Below are 20,109 nucleotides of genomic sequence, written 5' to 3' on the forward strand. Positions count from 1 at the left end.
AACGCTCCTGACTAGACCACCCATGGTGAGGAGTGGGTGCATTCGTCTCCATTTCAATAAAGCGTGTCATTATCTCCTCGCCTGTGATGTGCCACTGCACCACTAAAAGATAAATGCTGTAATAACATTCAAGACGTCTCTACGGAAACGTGATTGATGTTGCTAACTTTGTTGGGTACACACTTGTGAAAGGTGTGATGGTGCATCATTGAGAGTTTGTTTCTTTATTTCTGAGGATATATTTAGACTAGACCTTTTCTCAGCTTGGTCTGGCCATGCCGGTTTTGCAGGGAGGATTTTGGGGGTAACGCATGATTAAGAGTAGGTGGTGCTTGATGTTGGAAAAGCTGCTGCTGAGCATGAGCAGGCTTTCTCTCCTCCTTTGACCAAATCCTCTTTGGCCACGGGCTCTCCCGTGTGCCAAGGCCTGCTGAGAAGGGTCTGAGCTAAACTAACAACTGGGCTGCTTGATGAAAGGAGTGAGCAGCAGGGGGGGCACACCATGAACCCTGGGTCATCCCACAATCCTGATGACTCTATCCCCGGTTCCCCTTTCACTGGCACATAGTATACACCACCAAAGCATAAACTTCACCACAGGGTGCTGATGTTCTTTTAACATGGCTGATCTGAACTGAGCAGAGCTGTTGTGACCTGGGCTCTGCTACAGTGGCTTGGCAAACACACTCTGCAAGAGTCCGCACTGTATGTGTAGTGCAGTGTGTAGTGTAGTTGTTTGAATGGTGGAAAGCAATAATATGATCTGACACAGAATAGGTGCTGGTGAGAACCGTGGAAAATACAGCAAATTAAATCGTTACAGAAAGCTTTTTCTTGTGCGAGCCAAATGTGTTCATGTGTGTATCTCTGTGTCTGTGTACTCTGGTGAACCCAGGGCTGCGAGCCGCTTCAGAAATCGTAGATGAGCCCTCTAATCCTTTATGTGGAAATCTCGTTTGTCCCGTTTTTCATTTGTGACGTGTGTCAAAAGGCAAGACGGATGTGAGCTCCCGCCATCTCAACTGACCCAGAACTTGACTGTCAACTGTGAAAATCTGGGTGGGGTTGGGCCTTGGGAGGCTTTTTATCTTGCAGATACAGTATGACATGAATGTGTTTGTCTTCTGTGCAGACTGTATGTGTGTGAATGTGTGGGAAAAGGGGGGCGTTCTGGTTGAGACAAAGACACAACAGGGCTCGTCAAACTGAGATAAAAACCACCGCTCATCGTCACCATGTTGCAATGTTTGAAACACTGGGAGTGGAAAGAAGGCATAAGAAAATGTAAAGTGACCACCCAAGGTTATGAATATAGCTGCAGGGAACAACATGACTTGTGAGCAAGAGAGATCTTGGCTCCTGACATGTCCCTGCAGCAGGCTGGAAGACTTCCTGAAGATAAGACAAAGTATTCCTGCAATCTGCCATAAAAGAAATAAATCACCCGAAAGCAGTTTTTAGCTGCACGTTCATTTTCAAGGTTCACATTTGCTTATGTGATTCCAATGAAAGCAGCAGAAACAAACACAGCCTTGTACCGGGACATGCTATTTGTTTTCCTTCAAGCACACCACATTTTGCAGCGCTCCACAGGATGTGAGGCGTGACAGAATATACATATGATTTTATTTCTCTGATCACAAGCTCTTTTTTTCCCCCTGCTGTTTTTTTTTGCATATGGAGCTCATCAAAGATGAACGACTTGTTAATGCTAGGATTGCTCAGCTGGAAAGTTGTTTTCAAGCGCTAGGGCCGTTCAAGGAACACAATGTAATAAAACACCGAGCCAGCGCTGCTTCTTTGAGCTTCAGAGCTTTTCCCCTTCACAAAGAAGTCAATCTTTAAAAAGCTTTTGCTCGTGGAGCGGAGCACAGTAAAGCTTCTTAGAGCAGGTCTGCACCACTGTTGCTCAGATAAGGATCAGGAGGCATGATTGTACTGTGAGCTTTGTAACGTTAGCATGTAGACAACCTGCTGGCCCTTAAGTTAACCTGAGCACATAGACTCAAGTGTCTCAGTTTGCTCCCAGACATGTTTTAACACTGGAAACTCTCTGGGGCTGCATCATGGTGGTCTACATTTAGACTTTGGAGGCCACTGTGCTTATGTGCAATGGCCAACTGAGACACGTTGTCCTTGGACAGAGGTCTTCATGTCCCATTCCCCAAGCAGCTGCCTCATTGGAACCCTACGAGTAGATTTGCAAGCCATGAAACATTAACAGGGGAAAGTGTGTTGGCATGAGAATATGGTTATTGGAGGAATGCTTGTATTGTGGAAAGCGCAGTGGGGAGTAAAACACCAAGCATGTGTGAAGCTGCACCTGGTGCAAGCCAACACTACTGGGTGATCGTCTGCTGTGTACTTCAGTGGAAGTTCTGGTTTGAGCGGCTTTGGATGTTGTGGATAACTGACAAGAGGATTAGGGTGAGCGTGACCTGCTGTACATGCAAAAACACATTAAACTTTGCATAGTGTATGTGTAGTATGTGACACTCAAACCTCAAGCACAGATACACACACATACACACACACAATGACACACAAACCCTAAACAGGTGGAATTACCCTTGTGACTGGCTGTTGATTTACGTGGAAGGTGTGTTATGGATTCACACAGAGCTCTTTGCATTAGTGTAGAGATGCAATGTTACTGATTCACTGATCATGTTACACTGCAGAAAGTTGTCAGACAGAGACACACTTAGTAGGAGCTCAAACCCATACAGCAGGAGACAAACGTGACTTTCCTCTGCTTCAGCAAACTGTTCTTGTTCATGCTGTCTGAAAGACTAAATTAGGGCATTGAAAGGCACAGTCACTCTCATGTATGAATTCCCACACCCACAGTTTGTTCCGCTCCTAAAATTCATAGTGTTTGGAGCTTTTACATTGATGATGACATTCAAGCAGAGGCGGTCCTGGGTAGTTTTGCGCCCTGGGCAAAACTACTCTTCTTTCCCTTTCTTTCTGAACTGGACATCTGATGGTTTCTTTGGTCTTTTGTCCATGATACACCCTTGACTCAATTTAACATCATCACCTTTTCCCTCCGTCAAACGCCCATGTGGTGATGTTCAGCATATTCCAACATGCTCTTATGTTGAAAGGACTGCAACAGGAAGTAGTTCTGAGCGGAAGCTCTGTATTGCGTATTGAGAGTTATGCAGACGCTTGAAGGATTTAATGCGGTCAGACATTAAAGTGAGTTCCAGTAAAAACCCGACAGTTGTGGCAGTTTTTACATTTTCACATAGCGCAATAAATGTAAAAGTATCTATGTTAATTTTATGAATGAAATACAATTTATTTGGAAGCAGCTGGGATCATAACAGGTCAGTCTATCCCTCACCCCCCTCCTTGCTTTTCCTCTGAGAGTTAAACTCAAACTGCTCACAGCCTCTGCAGTTGTGAGTTGATCGCCCTCCTGTCTCCCTGCTGCCTTTTCTTCTGACGCACACAACCTGTAGACATGACTCTCAGCAGAATGTTTACATGATAGTCAGGGCGCCCCGCACCTACTCCACTAACGTGACGTGGAAATGAGCGGTAGAAAACTTGCGATTTTTATTTATTTATTTATTTATTTATTTATTTATTTTGCGGGTGCTCGTGCGCCCCCAAATAGATTGCGCCCTGGGCGGTCGCCCACATTGCCCATAGCAAAAACCGTCCCTGCATTCAAGTGAAAGGATAGCTTTACATTTTGTCATGTCTAATTTAAAGCAGTAGTCATGCGGCTTGAGACAGGTTTTGCTGTGATTATTTCAGACTAAAAATGTTGTAATTTGGGATGATTCCTATATGGAACTGTCTAACTCAGACCGCTGATGCCACAAATTAGCTCCAGCTAAAATTTGCACTGCATTTTTGTGCAGAATGACCATTACTTCCATCACTTACATTGAAATCACTTTTACAAGGGCCAGTATGAGCAGAAGGAATGATGACACCAAGCAAATACAATTTTGGTGTAATGCACATATAGGCACCTTACTATTATTTTAAGACATTCCTAAACAAATCAACAAACAAAAGGGCATATCAAGGAACGTGAGTAGGTGCTGCGTCTACATTTATGCAGACGCTGTGCCAGACTATCGTGGTGGCTTCCAATTTACTGGTCTTTCTACATTCCAACCCTTACCTATAGTCATGAGCTTTGGGTAGTGATCGGAAGAATGAGATTGTGGATGCATGCAGCCAAAATGAGCTCAGACATCCGGAGGGAGCTTGGAGTAGAGCTGTAGCTCCTTTGCGTCAAAAGAGGCCAGCTGACGTGGTTTAGGCATCTGATTAGGATGCCTCCTAGGCGCCTCCTGTTAGAGGTGTTCCAGGCACGTCCAACTAGTAGGAGTCCCTGGGGCAGACCCAGAACATGCTGGAGAGATTATATATCTCATCTGACCTGGGGACACTCCCAGGAGGAGCTGGAAAGCGTTGCTATAGAGAGGGATGTCTGGGGTACTTTGCTCGGCCTGCTGCCCCACAACCAGCTCCGGATAAACGGTTGAAAATGGATGGATGGATAGGGACCAAGTTCCAACAGTTTTGGTGGGATTGAATTGTCCCAAGTACATTTCAGCCCATATGCTCCTGGGTGTACATGGGCCTGATAATGCCCATAGCCTCCTTGATTCTTGCTAAGTCCAGCTGATTCTCTGTCAGAATTGGCCCTATTCTGCACCTCAACATCTGTGGACCTCTGGTTCAGACAGAATTGATTTTGACAACTAATGGGCAGATTGCCATAAACTTTTGTACAGGCATTCTCAAACCCCAGATGACTGACTTTGGTTACTCTGACTATTCCTGTTGCACCACCATTAGGTTTGCATTAATGGTTTTGAGTGAAATCCACAATGATTGGACAAATTGCCATTATATTTGGTACAGACCAAACTACCAAAGGCCAAGGGTTTGATTTATCCAGTACTTTGGTTCATGTCCATTTACTTACAAAAATGACATCCCCATTAGTCTAAGCCGTCCTTTGTATTTAATGCTAATTATTAATTTTTAGCACGCTGACATGCTAAACTAAACAAGCACCTCTTTGCTTAAGTCTAGCCTCACAAAGCCATTAATGTGACTGTCAACTTAAGATGAAGACAGTCCATAATCCACAAACACACACACCACAGTGTCAGAACAAAAAACTTTTAATTTAAGTTCAAGAAGAAATTTTATTTAAAAATGGAAGCTGTATGAATAATAAACCAAAAACGGCAACCATAAGTCGGGCAAAAGAGTTACATTTATCATTTGTGACTCAATATACTCTTCAGTGCAAAACCCTTAAATGTAAAAACAATTACAAGAGAGGTAGAAACCAAAGCTTGGATTCCTTCACTGCATACTCACAGTGCTGCACAGCCAAGTACATGTTGTGTATGGCCACAAGCATTCAGACTCACACCCACACATGCACACATGCGCACACAAAGTAACCCATGGATACACACACAAACAACAATACTGTGTGAACACTGTATGTTCTGCATTGCTACTACTTTATCTGCGAACACACAGATCATAGATGTTTATTGTACTAATGTGTCCAATTTGGAACAATCCAACATGATCTGTAAGACAGGCGTATGCGGAGGAATGTTTAGTTTATGAGCTTTGAAAGGTTTCTCAGGGAAACTCACGGTTCAATGTGTGTTCTGCCAGTTTAAACACATTACTGTAACTCTGCTGCATGCTGGAGTTCCCATGAGGTCCCCTGCAGGTTTATTCAAACATATTATGTGTACAGAAAGACACTGACATCATTATGATACAATCTCTCTCAGGGGAAATTGCATTCACTCGTCACTCTAATGCAGCAGCTCTGATCCTCTGACACTGGTAGCACTTCTTCTGCTTTCCTGGACAGTGAAGACTGGATAGTTTTGCCTGAAGGCAGCCAAATGGTTTCCTTGTTTTGTTTCTCTCTCTCTCACTCTCTCACTCTGTGTCTCACAATGTTCATTTGAATATTTGGCGGCTGAGTCATGACACCCGCACTCATTCATGCTCATTCACAACATCTTGATAGTGTGTATATATCACCTGCTTGGATGACTGACAGCTCCTACCAGCAAGGGTGTAATTAATCAGAACAAAGCCGTGCTATGACTCTGACAGCTGTGATAGATTGGGGAAGTTGCTCAAGCTGACTGGGTTTGTCAGGTCAAAGTTATGACTGTCATTGGGAATGCATGAAAAGAGCCAGTGACAGTGCACTGTACCTGTGATTGATAACACGTCTGGTAATGGCTATTTGTCGTCTGATCCGGAATGTGTCGGCCTGGAGCACAATGGTTATTTACGCACCGTATTTGTCTCGTCTCAAGACTTTTCAGAGATGTCAAGTGAGGAAAAAGCTGTAAATTTCTCTGTCAGTATAGAGCTGCCGCTGTTCCTTGCTTTTCCATTACGCGGCTATTAATGAATCTCAGCCGGGAGAGTTACACAATGGCGTAGTGAGCTTGGCAGCGTGCTCCAGACTCATTTGTCAAACTTCTTTTGATTGTTCAGAGATTATATAGCAATGTACAACAATAACAAATTAAGATATGTACACACAAGCCATGTACACTTGCTAAGAAAATATCATCTTCCCTCCCTGCGATCACTTTCTTCCTTCTCTTCTTCGTGGCCTATGTAGAGCCCAAAAATAACTTTGCTTTCTCATACCTTTTTACATTGTTTCCTGTTGAACTCTTTAGGCGTCTTGTTATTTATGATTCTATTTTCATGCTGTTGATGGTGTTGGTTGTTGAGGAGGAACGTGGCGGGTTGGGTGGGATGGGTTCCAGTGAGGCGCTCTGTGGTTCTCTGCCAAAATTAACAAGGAGCTGAGCTATCACACCATCTGCTGTCTGTGATCTGTGACTCATGGCTTTTGGACAGCAGCCAGCATTTTACCTGCTCGCCTGTTTGCCTGCTTTACTGATAACTCTCAAGAATTCTTTTTGCCGCCTCAACAAACACATTCAAAGGGAAGCAGCTGATACATATTGTGTTTGTCTAATAAGACATTTAGTAATATGTCTGCCACAGAATGATCTAAAGGTCAAAGTGACTTCATGCATACACCCAGCGAATGTGTCCTTGAGCTTGTCTTTTACAAACTTCCCTTCTTTCCTCTGCACATAAAACGTTACTTCAAATAACCCTGGCCACTGAAGATAATTGCTCACCCCGCTGTCTTTATAAAATGTATACCTGGAAAAATGACTTTTCTTTTACAGGCTGCATATTCTTTTTTTAAGCCATGCTAGTGATATGGCTCTATGGGTGGCCATGTTGGTCTGTCTCCATCATGGTCCAGACTGAAATATTTAAACTGCTATTGGAAATATTTCCTTGAAATCTTGTACAGACATTCATGGTCCTCAGAGGATGAAGCCTGCCGGCTTGTGATGCTCGGACTGTACGTCCAGCCTCACCACAAGGTTGACAATTGTAGGTCAGAGGAAAAAGTTTCAGCAATACAAAAAATTTCAGCATACAATTTAGCACTGACCAATCGTTAACCCTCTGGGCTGAATAATAAAATAAAACAAACAAGAAACAAGAAAACAATATTACCATAGAGTGCATTTAGTAAATTTACACCTATCCTAATTGTAATATGACATGGGTCTCTTTTTCGTTATGCTGTGCCTCTCTTCCCTTCTCTCTTTGTCTTTCCTTTTTGTCTTGATTGTATTTCATTTGTTATTTATGACATCTATTGCACGTCTGTCTGTCCTGGATGAGGATCCCTCATCATCCGCTCTTCCTGAGGTTTCTTCCTCCTCTCCCTCATGCTGTAAAGCCCTCTGAGGCAATATGATGATAATGATAATGGGCTTTATAAATAAAATTGATTTGACTTGACTTGACTTTAAGTCACAAACAATGGGTGATGTCAAAGTGGCTACGTCCATTATTTCATACAGTCTTTATACAGTGTTCGTAAACTTTGATCTTCCCCTCTTTTTTTTCATCTAGTGTCCCCATCAGGTCAAAACTTTTTACTTACTTACTTTTACAGCAAATGAAAATAAAGGCTCCATTTCTTACATCTCTCATGTTTTACATCTGTTCTTACCCAACATTATTTATGATTTAATATATATTTGTGCTGATTCACATTTTCAGGCAATGGGTTCTTTAGATTTTAAAGTCTTTGTTGGTGCTTAATTAGTTGTAAATAAATAATAATACATTAATTAACTAGTCAAAAAAATAATATGCATGGTGCAGAAAAAGTTATAGTCATTTACAGCTGAAATAGGCAGCCATCTGTTATATTGATGTAGAACAGTGCCAGCAGTTTTTTTTGCTACCAACACACCTGTAGTGTTATCTTGAAATATCATTGAAAATGCAAACTTTTCTACTTTTGCTCTTTTAAATGGAGGATTTGAATTATTGAAGGGAACATCAAGCAGCATGGTTTCATATTTTGCTAGTTTAGTTTTTTGTTTATTTGTACAGGACGAGCACAGAGAAACACTGACAGTTGCAATAGCGGTGTCCAATGTGACTTTTCAATTGCATAAAGCTGAAGCTAATTTCCAACACTAGTCCCTTGATAGGCATCCTTGCAAATGTTTGAGGTTTATACAAAAGGATAGATTGAATCATGTCTCTCCCAGCTGGTTTCACCTCCCCACCCTTCTTCCACTAAATTTAACTGCCCTCAATAATCTGGAAACGGGATAATAAAAACAATTGCTCAAACATGATCATGAATTAGCTTTGGATGTAGTTAAACATGTCTCGCCAGGTTGAGCAGCAACCCATAAAAACCCGAGCCAGATCTACTGACAGTGTAGCACAGACGTTAAAAGGCACCATCACACAATTTGAGAGTCGATGCCAGTTATACTTGATCTGAACACTGACAATCTGTGTTTGATGTGCTGAGCAATTCTGAAACAGTGTTTCAAAATTGTCAACATTGACCTGTAGATGTAAAAGAGGATAGTTTGATGATCACAACTGTAACACTGGTAGGTATGACAGATGAAGCACCCAGAATTTCTGATGTAAAACAAGACATTTTCAAGTAGAAGACAAATCCTGGTTTGCTACCTCTAGGTCACACGTTAATAAAGTAATGTTAAGTTTGTTTTTTTTTTAAATTATAAGACTTTGGCATGGGTGGAGATGGTCTAAGCATTTGGGGCTCAGTCCAAAATTTAGAGGGTTCCGGGGGCACTCACTCAGGGAGATGTTTTTTCCATTTGCGGCATCTGTATGCACTATTTTTTGAGTAATTTTATAATAATGGAGTGCTTAAAAAGCTGTACCTTAGTTGGGAAAACATGATAGTTGTCAAGGAAAAAAAACATCCTGTAGAGTCTATAATGCATAAGGCTGTGGCAGAAACACTGTGTTTGTTCAGTAAATAAGTTGAAAATGGCTAAACTTTTGCCACAGCACAAAAGAACATAATCGTATTGTAATCATAATAATTGTAATGCACTGGTGAACTGCATGGGATGATGCAGGATTTCACGTGTTTGCTCTCACAATTATCCCCTAAAAGATAACATGATATCCACTGGGATAACTTTCCAGAGCTGTTAAATTCTCCCTTGTGATATTAGTGGGGATTTGGGAATGTTTTTGTTTCTAAAGACCTTTAAACTAATGGAACTATTACCCAGGACTTCCTTGCTTGTATTGCATCATCTTACTAGTACCTGAAACAACATGCCCACACCAACGCAGCCCCTTGCATTTTTTAAGCGCAGGGTTGTTTGAGGTCTGAACGCCCACTTGCATGCGCATCATCCACCTTGTCACCCTTTTTTCCCTGCATCAGTTCATAACACAAAGTATCAATTAACCTTTACTTGAGTAGTAGTTATTCTTGTTTTCAGGCCAGAGGTAGCAGTTTTTGCACATGTACATTCTTCTACAGTAGGTTGTTTTGGAGCTCCAGACAATTTTTTCCCATTGGGAAAGAGGCCCAAAGCCAATGTGAAGGCCATGGTCTGGATGACAGCACATATGCTGCTGCCATGTCTGCTTTGTTCTGCCTTCTCTACCTCCAATCCTTCACACCATTGGTTGTCAATGGCAAGGTCAGTGCTTGACCCCACTGTTAAGCCACAAGCTTTATAAATGGACACGCTAGCTGAAGAGACTCAGTCAGGATGGAAATGCACGCTTCGGAGATAAACTCAGCTGAAATTCGGGGAATGATCAAGGGTGGCGGTGTAGATAATTAATGATTTCTTTTTTCCGCGCTGGAAAAAAAGCCCCCATCCCCCCTGTCGCTACAGCTGACCAACATTAGTAATAAATTCCTCATGGTTTGACAACATGTTGGGTGGACTTTCTGGCCCGGCTAAGACGCAGCACTGTATAGACTCTTATTGTCCCATAGGTTTTACATTACAGTTGGGATTGGGTAAGTCCCAGAGAGATCAGAATCCCACGTTAAGTCTCTCTCTTTCCTCCCACTCTCTCTCTGTCTCTCTCGCTCTCTCTCTCTCTCGCACTCACACACATATGCTTTTCCCCCTTTTGTGGGCTTTGCTCCCACACACTGCTTTGGGTTAGAAAAGCTGATCTACAAATCCAGCCTGTTAAGAGAAGAAATACAAGCTGCTATTGAATTAGCACTACAGTTGTGTTTGTATCATGATGACATGTTGGTGCATGTTTTCCTCTGCTGAGTAAAACTGTTGGCCTCAGTGTATCCCAGCTGCCAAGGAGCAGAGCACACATCTGAAAATATGTCATGGTGATAAATACCACAAAACATTATTTTATTGTATCTGATTTCCTTTTTGGTTGAATTTTTGTTGTATCATTTCAAAGGTGATGAGTTTAAGTGTTTAACAGTGATTTTATCTTGTCATAGAAGAATGCCAACAGTACGCTTTAACTAGTATATTAATTGCTTTACTCTGTGTCATAATTCTTCTCAAACTTTAGGTTGGGAGTGACAGGTATCACTGAAGACAGGGAAATTCAAAGAGGAAGACACAGTAGATAATTTTCTTATGTTGAAAATGTCCCTTCCTCAGATGGAAGGTGTCTGAGGGCCTGTATGAAAACTATTTAGGTGGACAGGGGCTCAGAATTTGGGAATGATAACAAACTAGTATTTGTCTTTTTGCTGATGTGGATAGTCTGGCCTTTTAAGGACAGTAGAGGAGGTTTTGACTTAATGTTCTTTAAGATATGGAATCCTGATGCAGACAAAAATATTCTGATGCTCAACTCCATCAGCAGACACTAAGCTACCTTCTGTGCCCACTTTAGTCTTTCAGTAACTGTATTAAGCATTTATTTTAAAGCTCTTACCTCAAAAATATAGTGGCAATACTATTAAGCAAGAGTCTGAATTAAATATAAAGTTCAGTAAAGCTGTGGGGTGCTGCAGATTTGGGTGATATTTCTCTTTACATTCATCACTATGAGTAATCACTTTCAAATTGTTTTCACATTGCCATTTGATACATAGTAATTATGGAAATATTGATAGCCAAAGCCAATTTTTAACCAGGAGTAAATCATCACTTAAAAGTGAAACATAAAGATTACTCTTTTCCACCCTATTTACTTAAAAATTAAAATTAATAGATATATTAATATCTGTTGGTATTTCTTCACACCGCTGTCACCAGGATGATCAGGAGTTGGCAGAATCAGTTTGCTCTGAATGTCTAAATAACTTATGCCATTCATATGTAATTTGGGAGTAAAGGCAACTATGGAAACTATCCCACATTGATTCAAAATAAACCCAAAGAGGAGAGTAGATTTAAATAAAAATGAGTTTTATTCATGAGAAATATTTGGATTAACCTGACACCAAAAATGCTTTTAAAGCATTTAAGATCTTGATGTTCAAATCATATGTTTGAAGAAGCCTCATTCTCAGCATCAGTAATTTAGGTAAATTTTACTATTGGCCTACTGAAGCACATCTATCCCATCTGAATCCAAGTGTTTTCTGGATGTGGGCCTTATTACAGTTTGACTGATAGTCTGATGCTTTAAAAGAAGGAGAATACTTTCCCTTTTCGAATTGGCTTGTATGGTACAAACTATCTCAGCCAGACATAAGCCTGGAGGATATCATGGGTTTGGTCGTGTGTATGAGTGTGTGTCTGAGTGTGTGCATCAGTCAGTCACAGCTAATCTTACAAATTACTGGCCAAATCAGCCTGATATTTTGTATGCACTTTTATGAAAGTATGCTCGAGGACCTCCTGTAGTTGGAGTGAGTCACAGTTGTTGAAAATCTGTTTTATCAACATTTTTATACCATCATTGACTGCTGATTCGTCAATCCCCTCAACTGGACAGTAGGGCCAAAATCAAAAGGCATTTCTGGCAATCGTCTCTGCTAAAAACAACAAGTCTTACCTAGTCTGTTGAAGGCCACATTTTGGCCTTGGTTGTGGTTCAAAAACTTACATTCACAGAAAAGTTTGTTCTCATTTTTAACTGGAGCATCTGCAGATAAATTCCAGACCTGATATGTCATGACCCACTAGAGTTAGGCACGATACGAGATTAATAAATCCCCAGTTTTGTTATCTTGACTGGTGGGAGGGGCAATTCCACTTGCTGCAACCCGCTTTTGTTCCATCCTCTGCACAACATGATACCACACTGGGAATGTTTTAAAATGGATTGTTTTACATGCTGAAACTTGCAGACCTGCAGATTTAGTTTATTTTGTCATTTTTCCACTATCTTTATGATTTTACCATGAGTAAAGCTAAGTACTTCATTATTTTTTTTCTGTTTTAATTGCATTGACTGTTGTTATTTCCGACTCTGTTGTGCTTTAGCCTACGGACAAAGTTAGGACTGTTTAAAGTCCAGTTATGAAGACATGGATCAAAGGTTTGTGGCTGTGTTTTAGTTGTTAAAAATAAATTCATCCTCATAATTGTTTGGTAACTATATTTCACATACAGTGCCTGTTAGCAGGAGAACTTGATCTGCATTTTTGCAACATGCTGTGCTCTGCTAAAAATAGTCAAGGCATGTATTTTTATCAGCTTCTGGCACTTTTCTGAAAAGTGCTGTGGTGTGTCTGCTGGAATTACAAGAATCTAGTCTATAGTGGTCGCAGTGAGCTCCATGCACTGATGGAGATCTCATTCAGTGCACTTTTCCAGTTTATTTCTTTACTACGTATGTTATTTCCTTTACTCGCTGTTGACTAATTATTAGAAACTATATGCTTGACTAAATCAGCTCAGTCTGCACTGACAGATTGCATTCTGCTTTGTTTTGCACTTTGTTGTTCAAGTGGAACTTTGCCCACAACAGAGCCAAACTGAGCCAGATTAAAAACAAAGACGTCACAAGACTGAATTTTTCACATTATCATCTGTGTGCCAAATAGAAGAAATGGATGACTGTGTGCTACATTTCACCTGCTGTCACTATCTAAAGCCTTGTCATTAGCACAGACAGGCTTAAGAGTACAATGATCACATTTACACCTACACGGCATCTCTCAGCACCTGCTTAGGGAAGGGCAGGAAGATGAGCATCCTGCACAGAGCACCACACACTGCCTGGTCTTGGCCATATGCCATGCCAGCAATATTTTCATACCCTAGTGCTATATTGTGATTTTTCTTCAAGGAGACAGTACACAGTGAAAAAAAAGCATAAAAAAAGCAGAAAGCCACATCCGTAATCTAGTTCAGTCATTCTTCAGGATATCCTTGAGAATCCGCACCGCAAATGTCACAGTTGTTGGTTTAAAACAGGATCTTTTCTCCTGATATGTGTCAAAGTGATGGAGCTGTCAATGACCTTACTGTTGATTTTGCTTCAAACACCCCCACTGCTGTTCTAATGTTAGAAAAACATTTGTTGTTGTTTGAAAGTTTGCCTTTACAACCTCGCTGCTAATCTTTGCAAACCAAAAGATACAAAACTGCAACGCTCACTCAGAGAAGTTACATTTATATATGACTATTCTGAAACAGCAAATGTTTTGAGGTAAACATAATTTGGAGAAAAATTACATTTTTCAACATAATGAAGAACTTTTACTAATTAACATCTGGCAAGTTGTGAAGATGTTGATACTGAATGTATCAGTAGAATTTGGACTGTATACTCACTGTATCCCTGCTATCAGTAAAATGCTCAGTGACACTGGTTTCTGTGAAAATAGGCAGTCTTACAACACAGTATCCTCTTGTAGTGAGTAAAGCATTAATTGTTATTACCTGGATAAAGTTCAGAGACAATATTTCTTTCACCTAACGAAACACTACATTAATATACCGCATATGCCTCAGAAGGAGTTGGCTGGGGGAGGATGGTGGTTGTACAATACGCAGGACTTTGGCACCAGAACTTCAGGGGTGCATCCAGACCGTCTTAGGTTTAGGCAACCAAAGCACTTTAGTTAAAGTTTAGGAACAATTGCTATTACTGTAAAATGTTAAATGCTAACAGCAGTTATATTGCCATGACAATGTGTGTAAGGAGGAAATTTAATTGCAAACAAACTAAATTTCTAGGATATAGAGTTGGATGCTTTTTCTATATTTGTGGACTATGCTCTTCAAATCATTGCATGAACAGAAGGGAAGGAAAGGTGTCTTCCGTGGCGCATATAAGCCTAACTAGCAGATGATACCCGATGATCATTTTGAGATCTCACATGTGGATATAAAGACTTTGCTTTAGTGAAGACGAAATGCATTGGCAGAACATTTGAGGAAAGAAATTACACCTGTGTGGATTTACAAACATTTGCACATATTTATGGCCAGCTATCCCTTAATCTAGAGTTATCTACAAGCTAGTGTTTAGAAGTTAGATTTGTAGACAGTCAAGTCAAGTCAACTAGCCCTTAATCAGAGTTAGCAAGGTACTGACATAATGGTATTCAATAAGTGGTTGACTAGATGACATCTTTTAACACCAATTACCAAGAAACTTCTAAAGTTACGATGTAATATGATACGATATGATACAATAGGTTAAGATGTGCTTTATTGTTCCTGTTGGGAAATTTGTCTTGGATTCAGATACTGTGCCCATAAATGCCTTCACAGTCACAGTAAAACAAACTACATATGGACAAAAACAGCACTACCTGTTCCAAATCATATCAATAAATTTTGCACATAATCCAAACTGCACATACGAAGTATAGCACATACAGTACATTGCACATAACACATAGCCTATTGCACACACCCTGTTGTTAAAGTTTCCTGGTTGTCTTGCTGGCTTGCAGTTAAGTAAGCTTCATGTTGCAGCTATTCCTATGAGTGACTTATTTAATACTATAACAACGCTTGTAAAAATATTTGATGATTGTTAACAAGTGGAACATAGATACAAGTTACCTATTAAACTGTATCAAAATAGTTTAAAAAGATTTTTGAGTGATGACATAAAAACCAAAAAATGTGACAATTCTAGTATATTGGGACACATAGTAAACATACATAGGCTATACTTTTTTGATTTTCAGTGCCAGATTTTTGGGGTTTGACTAAGAAAAGAGAAACTTTTAAGATCATACTAATTTCTGGTAACCTGCATCATAAAATAGTGATTAAAAATTTACAAATGCTGTACTTTGTGACCACTGTAGCAACATAACCACGTGAAACTGTGAGAGAGGAAAACAGCCTTGTTTGCGCCTTGCTCCATGAGTAAGTGTAAGTTGTCTCTGAGCTGAATGAAGTGGTATATTTATAGGTTTGGCTTCATACCTATGCGATGCTTGTCAGGTTAGAAAAATAACTGCTTTCAGTTTGATTTGATTGATTGCTAAGAGGAGCTTCTGCTGTTTCAGTCCAAACACCCCTAAATCAAACTTGTCACAAATTTCCGGATTTAACAAGGCATCCCGGACTGGAGAAGACGAGAGACAAAAATCTATTATGAGGTAGCTCTGCTAAAGGTTATTTTTCAACTCTGTGATAACGATCTAAGAAAAATTCTCACAGTGTAGGCAAACTAACATGCAACTTGTGTACTTATGGATCCATTTTTACTGCAGTTAATAGAGAGATATTGTGAGGGTAAAACAAATGAATGCAGAGAACTTTAGAGATTTAGACTTTAGCGTTTTGCATAAGAAACCACTGAAACTGTCACTTTAAAAGAAAGAAAGTTAGGTGTTAGACACACTTTAACCCAAATGTTTGTAGATCATTTTGGCTCTGTTGTACATATTCCTTGTTAGAAAAAACAGCAGGGAGTAAAGTGGATACAACTGGTTAGAAATGACCAATGTGTTTTCTGTCACAGGTTCACAGGGGTCAAGTCAAGGCTCCTCTTGTAGATTTACAATCCATCTGGGGGTTTGGGTCCACTCTGTTCAAAACATCAGCTTCCCCTGGTTATTTTCACTACTAATAATCTTTATGATTAAGCACTGGACAGTACTTCATATTTTAGAATAAACCTATTACGTGATGCCTGAGTAATGCAGGCTGCGTGTTATAAATGTGAAATTCTCTGTCTTTTCACTTGTACTAGTTCAGCCTCGATACTACAACACATTTTATTTTGTATCATGCTTTCAAAGGATCGGTACTGCAGCTGAGGATAAAATCTATATACACTGGACTATTTATTAATCTTACTATAGTCATGAATTAGATATAATGGATCCCAAAAATCCCTGATGCAGTTGCAAAACATGCAGAAATAAACAAGTTATTTAATCTCTTGGATAGTCTGTGATAGAAAATCAAAGCTTACTATCACTAATTCTATGGTTAATAATTCATCACAGCAACCCCTAATGAGTACCAGCCAGCCAGTGGACCAAATAAGCACAAATTCATGATGTGTGGCCATTTCTGTCAGCTCTATTTTGAATTCTAATGAATATCCCAAAGTTTCCAAAAGCACCAATTATGCCAGGCTGACTTTTAGGAAGAATATGTATATACTAATGCACAAAACATCTGATTTCTGAAGATGCTGATACAGAATATACAGCATATTTGAGGGAAAACTGAAGGGGTGAAGTGTATGTCAAGTGGTTTTAATGTGTTATTTGTGATGATGTAAGGCATGACAACATTGTGTTATTATAAGACATTTAGGGATGTATTAACTTTTCAGTGTGTAAGTAATATGTTAATTTCATGGTTTACTGAGTATTTATATGGGTTTGTATTTAGATCTAATTATATTCTGAATGGTGGAGATCAAGATTATCATACAACACATAAGCTTCATTTTCATCAAGCAGTCTGGTTTAATTCAGTTCAGTTCTCTAAACATTAGAGTAATTTTTGCGTTCCCATTGTCAAAAGCTGTACATGTTATCTATAGAGCTGTTCTATTCTGTCCTGTTTTTCTGTACCCCCTCTGTTGAGGTACCTAGTGCACAGATACTAAAAGATGGAGTTAGAAACACTGCAGTCTGTTTATTGATAAAGAGAGAATCATCATTTTTGACAATGACACAGTGCAAGCTATTCTTAAATATTTCATCGATTGCGACAAACCACTCCAACCTGTTCTTTTTTTCTGTCACTGTCTGCATGACACCCAGTTTTGCGGACAGTGCAGACCTTCCTCTCATAGACTGTTTACTTAATGGACAAAGCATCACCTATCGGTTTGTGGACCGATGTTTTGAGGACTCATGTTCAGCATTTCGTCCATTGCCATCTTGGTTTTTCTGGAGCCAGAAATGACCGTATTTGTGCGAGATGTTGGAGCTGTGGAAGAGCAAGGGGTGGATCTAACTCACAGGCTAGCAATGTCTTGCAGAGGTTGAAATTTGCTATAGAAACCAAAAGCATTATGTACCAGGCTGTAAAAATGTTTACTTCTGCTGTAAATTTTAACATGGAGATCTATGGGAATGACTTTGTTTTGGAGTCAGCCTCAAGTTGTCATTCAAAGAACTGTAGTTTTTGGCACTTCCACATTGGCTTCAAGGTTGCCACTTGGTTCCCTCTGCATCGTCGATGAATACAGCAAGAGTTGGACAGAGCAATGATATGGCTTTTCTGTAATACTCTATGTTTAAGAGTTTTGTTGGTAGAAAAACAAAACATCTGTAATTTAGATATATGTCCATGAGGGTAGCTACGGGTTCAAACAATATTATACTGATTGACTTTAATTAAAACACAGCTTTATTGTCTTAGCTGCAAAGTTCAAATGTCACAATTTCGGTCAAAATTTCAAACGAAAACAGAGATGTACATAAGTACCGTTACAATAAGATCGCTTTGAGGGGACTGCTGATAAAGTTTAGATTCAGTTACTGTTCTGCAGTATTTTCGGAGCACACTGACTGAGGGCCCTGCATCTGTGAAGCTGCCTGTCTGTCCACCTGGACTCCATCATGGCTGCCACTGCAGGCCTGGCAGCTGCAGCATTGCACTCTGGGATACCGGACACCCTGAGATGACGACTCTGATGAATCTGTCTGCTCCTTGCCCTGTGGCCCCCGTCAGATCCATCCTACTGGGAAACAAGTGTGTCTGACTGACCCAGACCAAACATGCTCCTTCACACACACACACACACACACACACACACACGCAAACACACACACTTCCCGTGGCCTCTACTGCATGCCACACCATTAATACCAATTGGCGTTTCTTTATGGCTACAAATATTTTTCACATGCTCCTGGCATCCTCCGAGATCATCTTGAATGTCCGTGGCCACAACAAAAGCACACGACTCCTTGTACTCGGCAGTGTAAAACCGCAGGATACTCAGCGCTGGATATTTGTTAACATGATTTGTGAAACTTTTCAGACCGCAAGACTGCAGAGAGTTGCACTGTGTGTGGGTGGAGAAGCAGTCAGATCCCCCTCTGCCACGTTTGATGGTTCCTTTATTGTGTCTACAACACAGCCAGCAGGGGAGTCTGTTAAACGCCAGTCAGCCACACACACAGGCTCATTGTCAAAATAATGCAGAGCAGCGAGGTGTTTGCTCTTGACACATCAACAAACAGGATGAGATGATTTCCTTGAACAAATGCAGACCAGTGCTCCCAGGGCATGGGTCGATAAAAGAATTACAAATAATTTTATTTATTAGCTGCAAAGGAATAAACATGTCTGGCACTCTGTTACATTCTGAACTATTACATTTATGTAACTGCGTCTTGTGCACCATTGAGTCTTTCCACCATGGTACAAAGTTATGCTCTATATCTGTGGTCGAATGCTTATTCACAAAAACAGATATTTCTGCTACACAAACTAAGTATCAGATGGTGTCAATGCTTAACTTTGAGCTACTACAGATGAGTAGTCCTAAAAAAAAGAGCTTTGGATAAACTTATAATAGCCAGTGGGCTTATATGTCAACAGATCCATCTCCATCACGACTGAGCAATGGCAACAGTTGATGATGACAGAGCTTATGAAGACTCTGTGGTAAGAATGAAATAAGTGCTCATAACTGTTGGTAAACTACACAAATTATGTTTAGATATTAAGATATATCTCATATGCTGAATGCAGGATGCTTTCCTTTCTACAAGTTTGTAAAAACGAGCAAATAAGAGACTTTGAGAAAGTAGAACTGTGGTGGAGAGGAGGCTGTGTTGGCGAGGACCCACAAATGTTCCAATATCCAGAATATTCATATATTTTTGCAGTCAACCTAGTATTGTCTTTCCTGAAAGAGGGGTTCTCTTCTGTTACTCTTCAAATTTTTTTTTTCTTTTTTCTCCTGGAAACAGTTTTTTTACTTGTCTGTATAAAGGGTCTAACACTGACATTACACAGGAGACATAGCATTAGCATCAGGTTAGCAGCTTCTGACCTCCGGCCGAGTCTATATTAAATGTGTTCAAAGTATTGAGTGCAGATCAGTTCTGTAAAATGGAAGAAAATAGACTTTAAAGATATTTTTTGGCTTCATAGATAGAAGTGACTTGACTCAGAACTCATAGACACGCAGTTTGTGACTCGTGTTAAGGGTTTGTGAACAAACATTGCTTCACTTTGAAAGGTCACACACCACAAAGGGAACACATTGTTCTACATCAACAGGGATTCTTGAAGACACTGAGGTTGCTTGCAGCTTCATAACACATTCAAGTCAAGTCAATTCAAATTTATTCAAATAGCCGAATATCACAAATTTACCTCAGGGGGCTTTACAATC

General features: G+C 40.2%; 1 protein-coding gene across 4 annotated transcripts in view; it reads left to right on the forward strand.

Moving 5' to 3' along the window:
• The window catches only part of LOC148189804 (uncharacterized), a 111,522-nt gene that overhangs the window by 44,756 nt on the left and 46,657 nt on the right, over positions 1–20,109 (forward strand). For 2 of the 4 annotated variants that reach the window (XM_088077124.1, XM_088077125.1), the window contains exon 1: positions 2,967–3,204. The exons of 1 other annotated variant lie outside the window; for it this stretch is intronic. In XM_088077124.1, coding sequence (XP_087933250.1) covers positions 3,187–3,204 — 18 coding nt within the window. In that variant the 5' untranslated portion in view covers positions 2,967–3,186. Of the gene's footprint in view, positions 1–2,966; positions 3,336–20,109 lie in introns of those variants that run through there. One more of the 4 variants, XM_088077128.1, reaches the window with a different exon arrangement.

This window comes from Plectropomus leopardus, chromosome 4, assembly GCF_026936395.1.
Source record: "Plectropomus leopardus strain MGB_pleo_1.0 chromosome 4, ASM2693639v1, whole genome shotgun sequence".
Taxonomy (NCBI): domain Eukaryota; kingdom Metazoa; phylum Chordata; class Actinopteri; order Perciformes; family Serranidae; genus Plectropomus; species Plectropomus leopardus.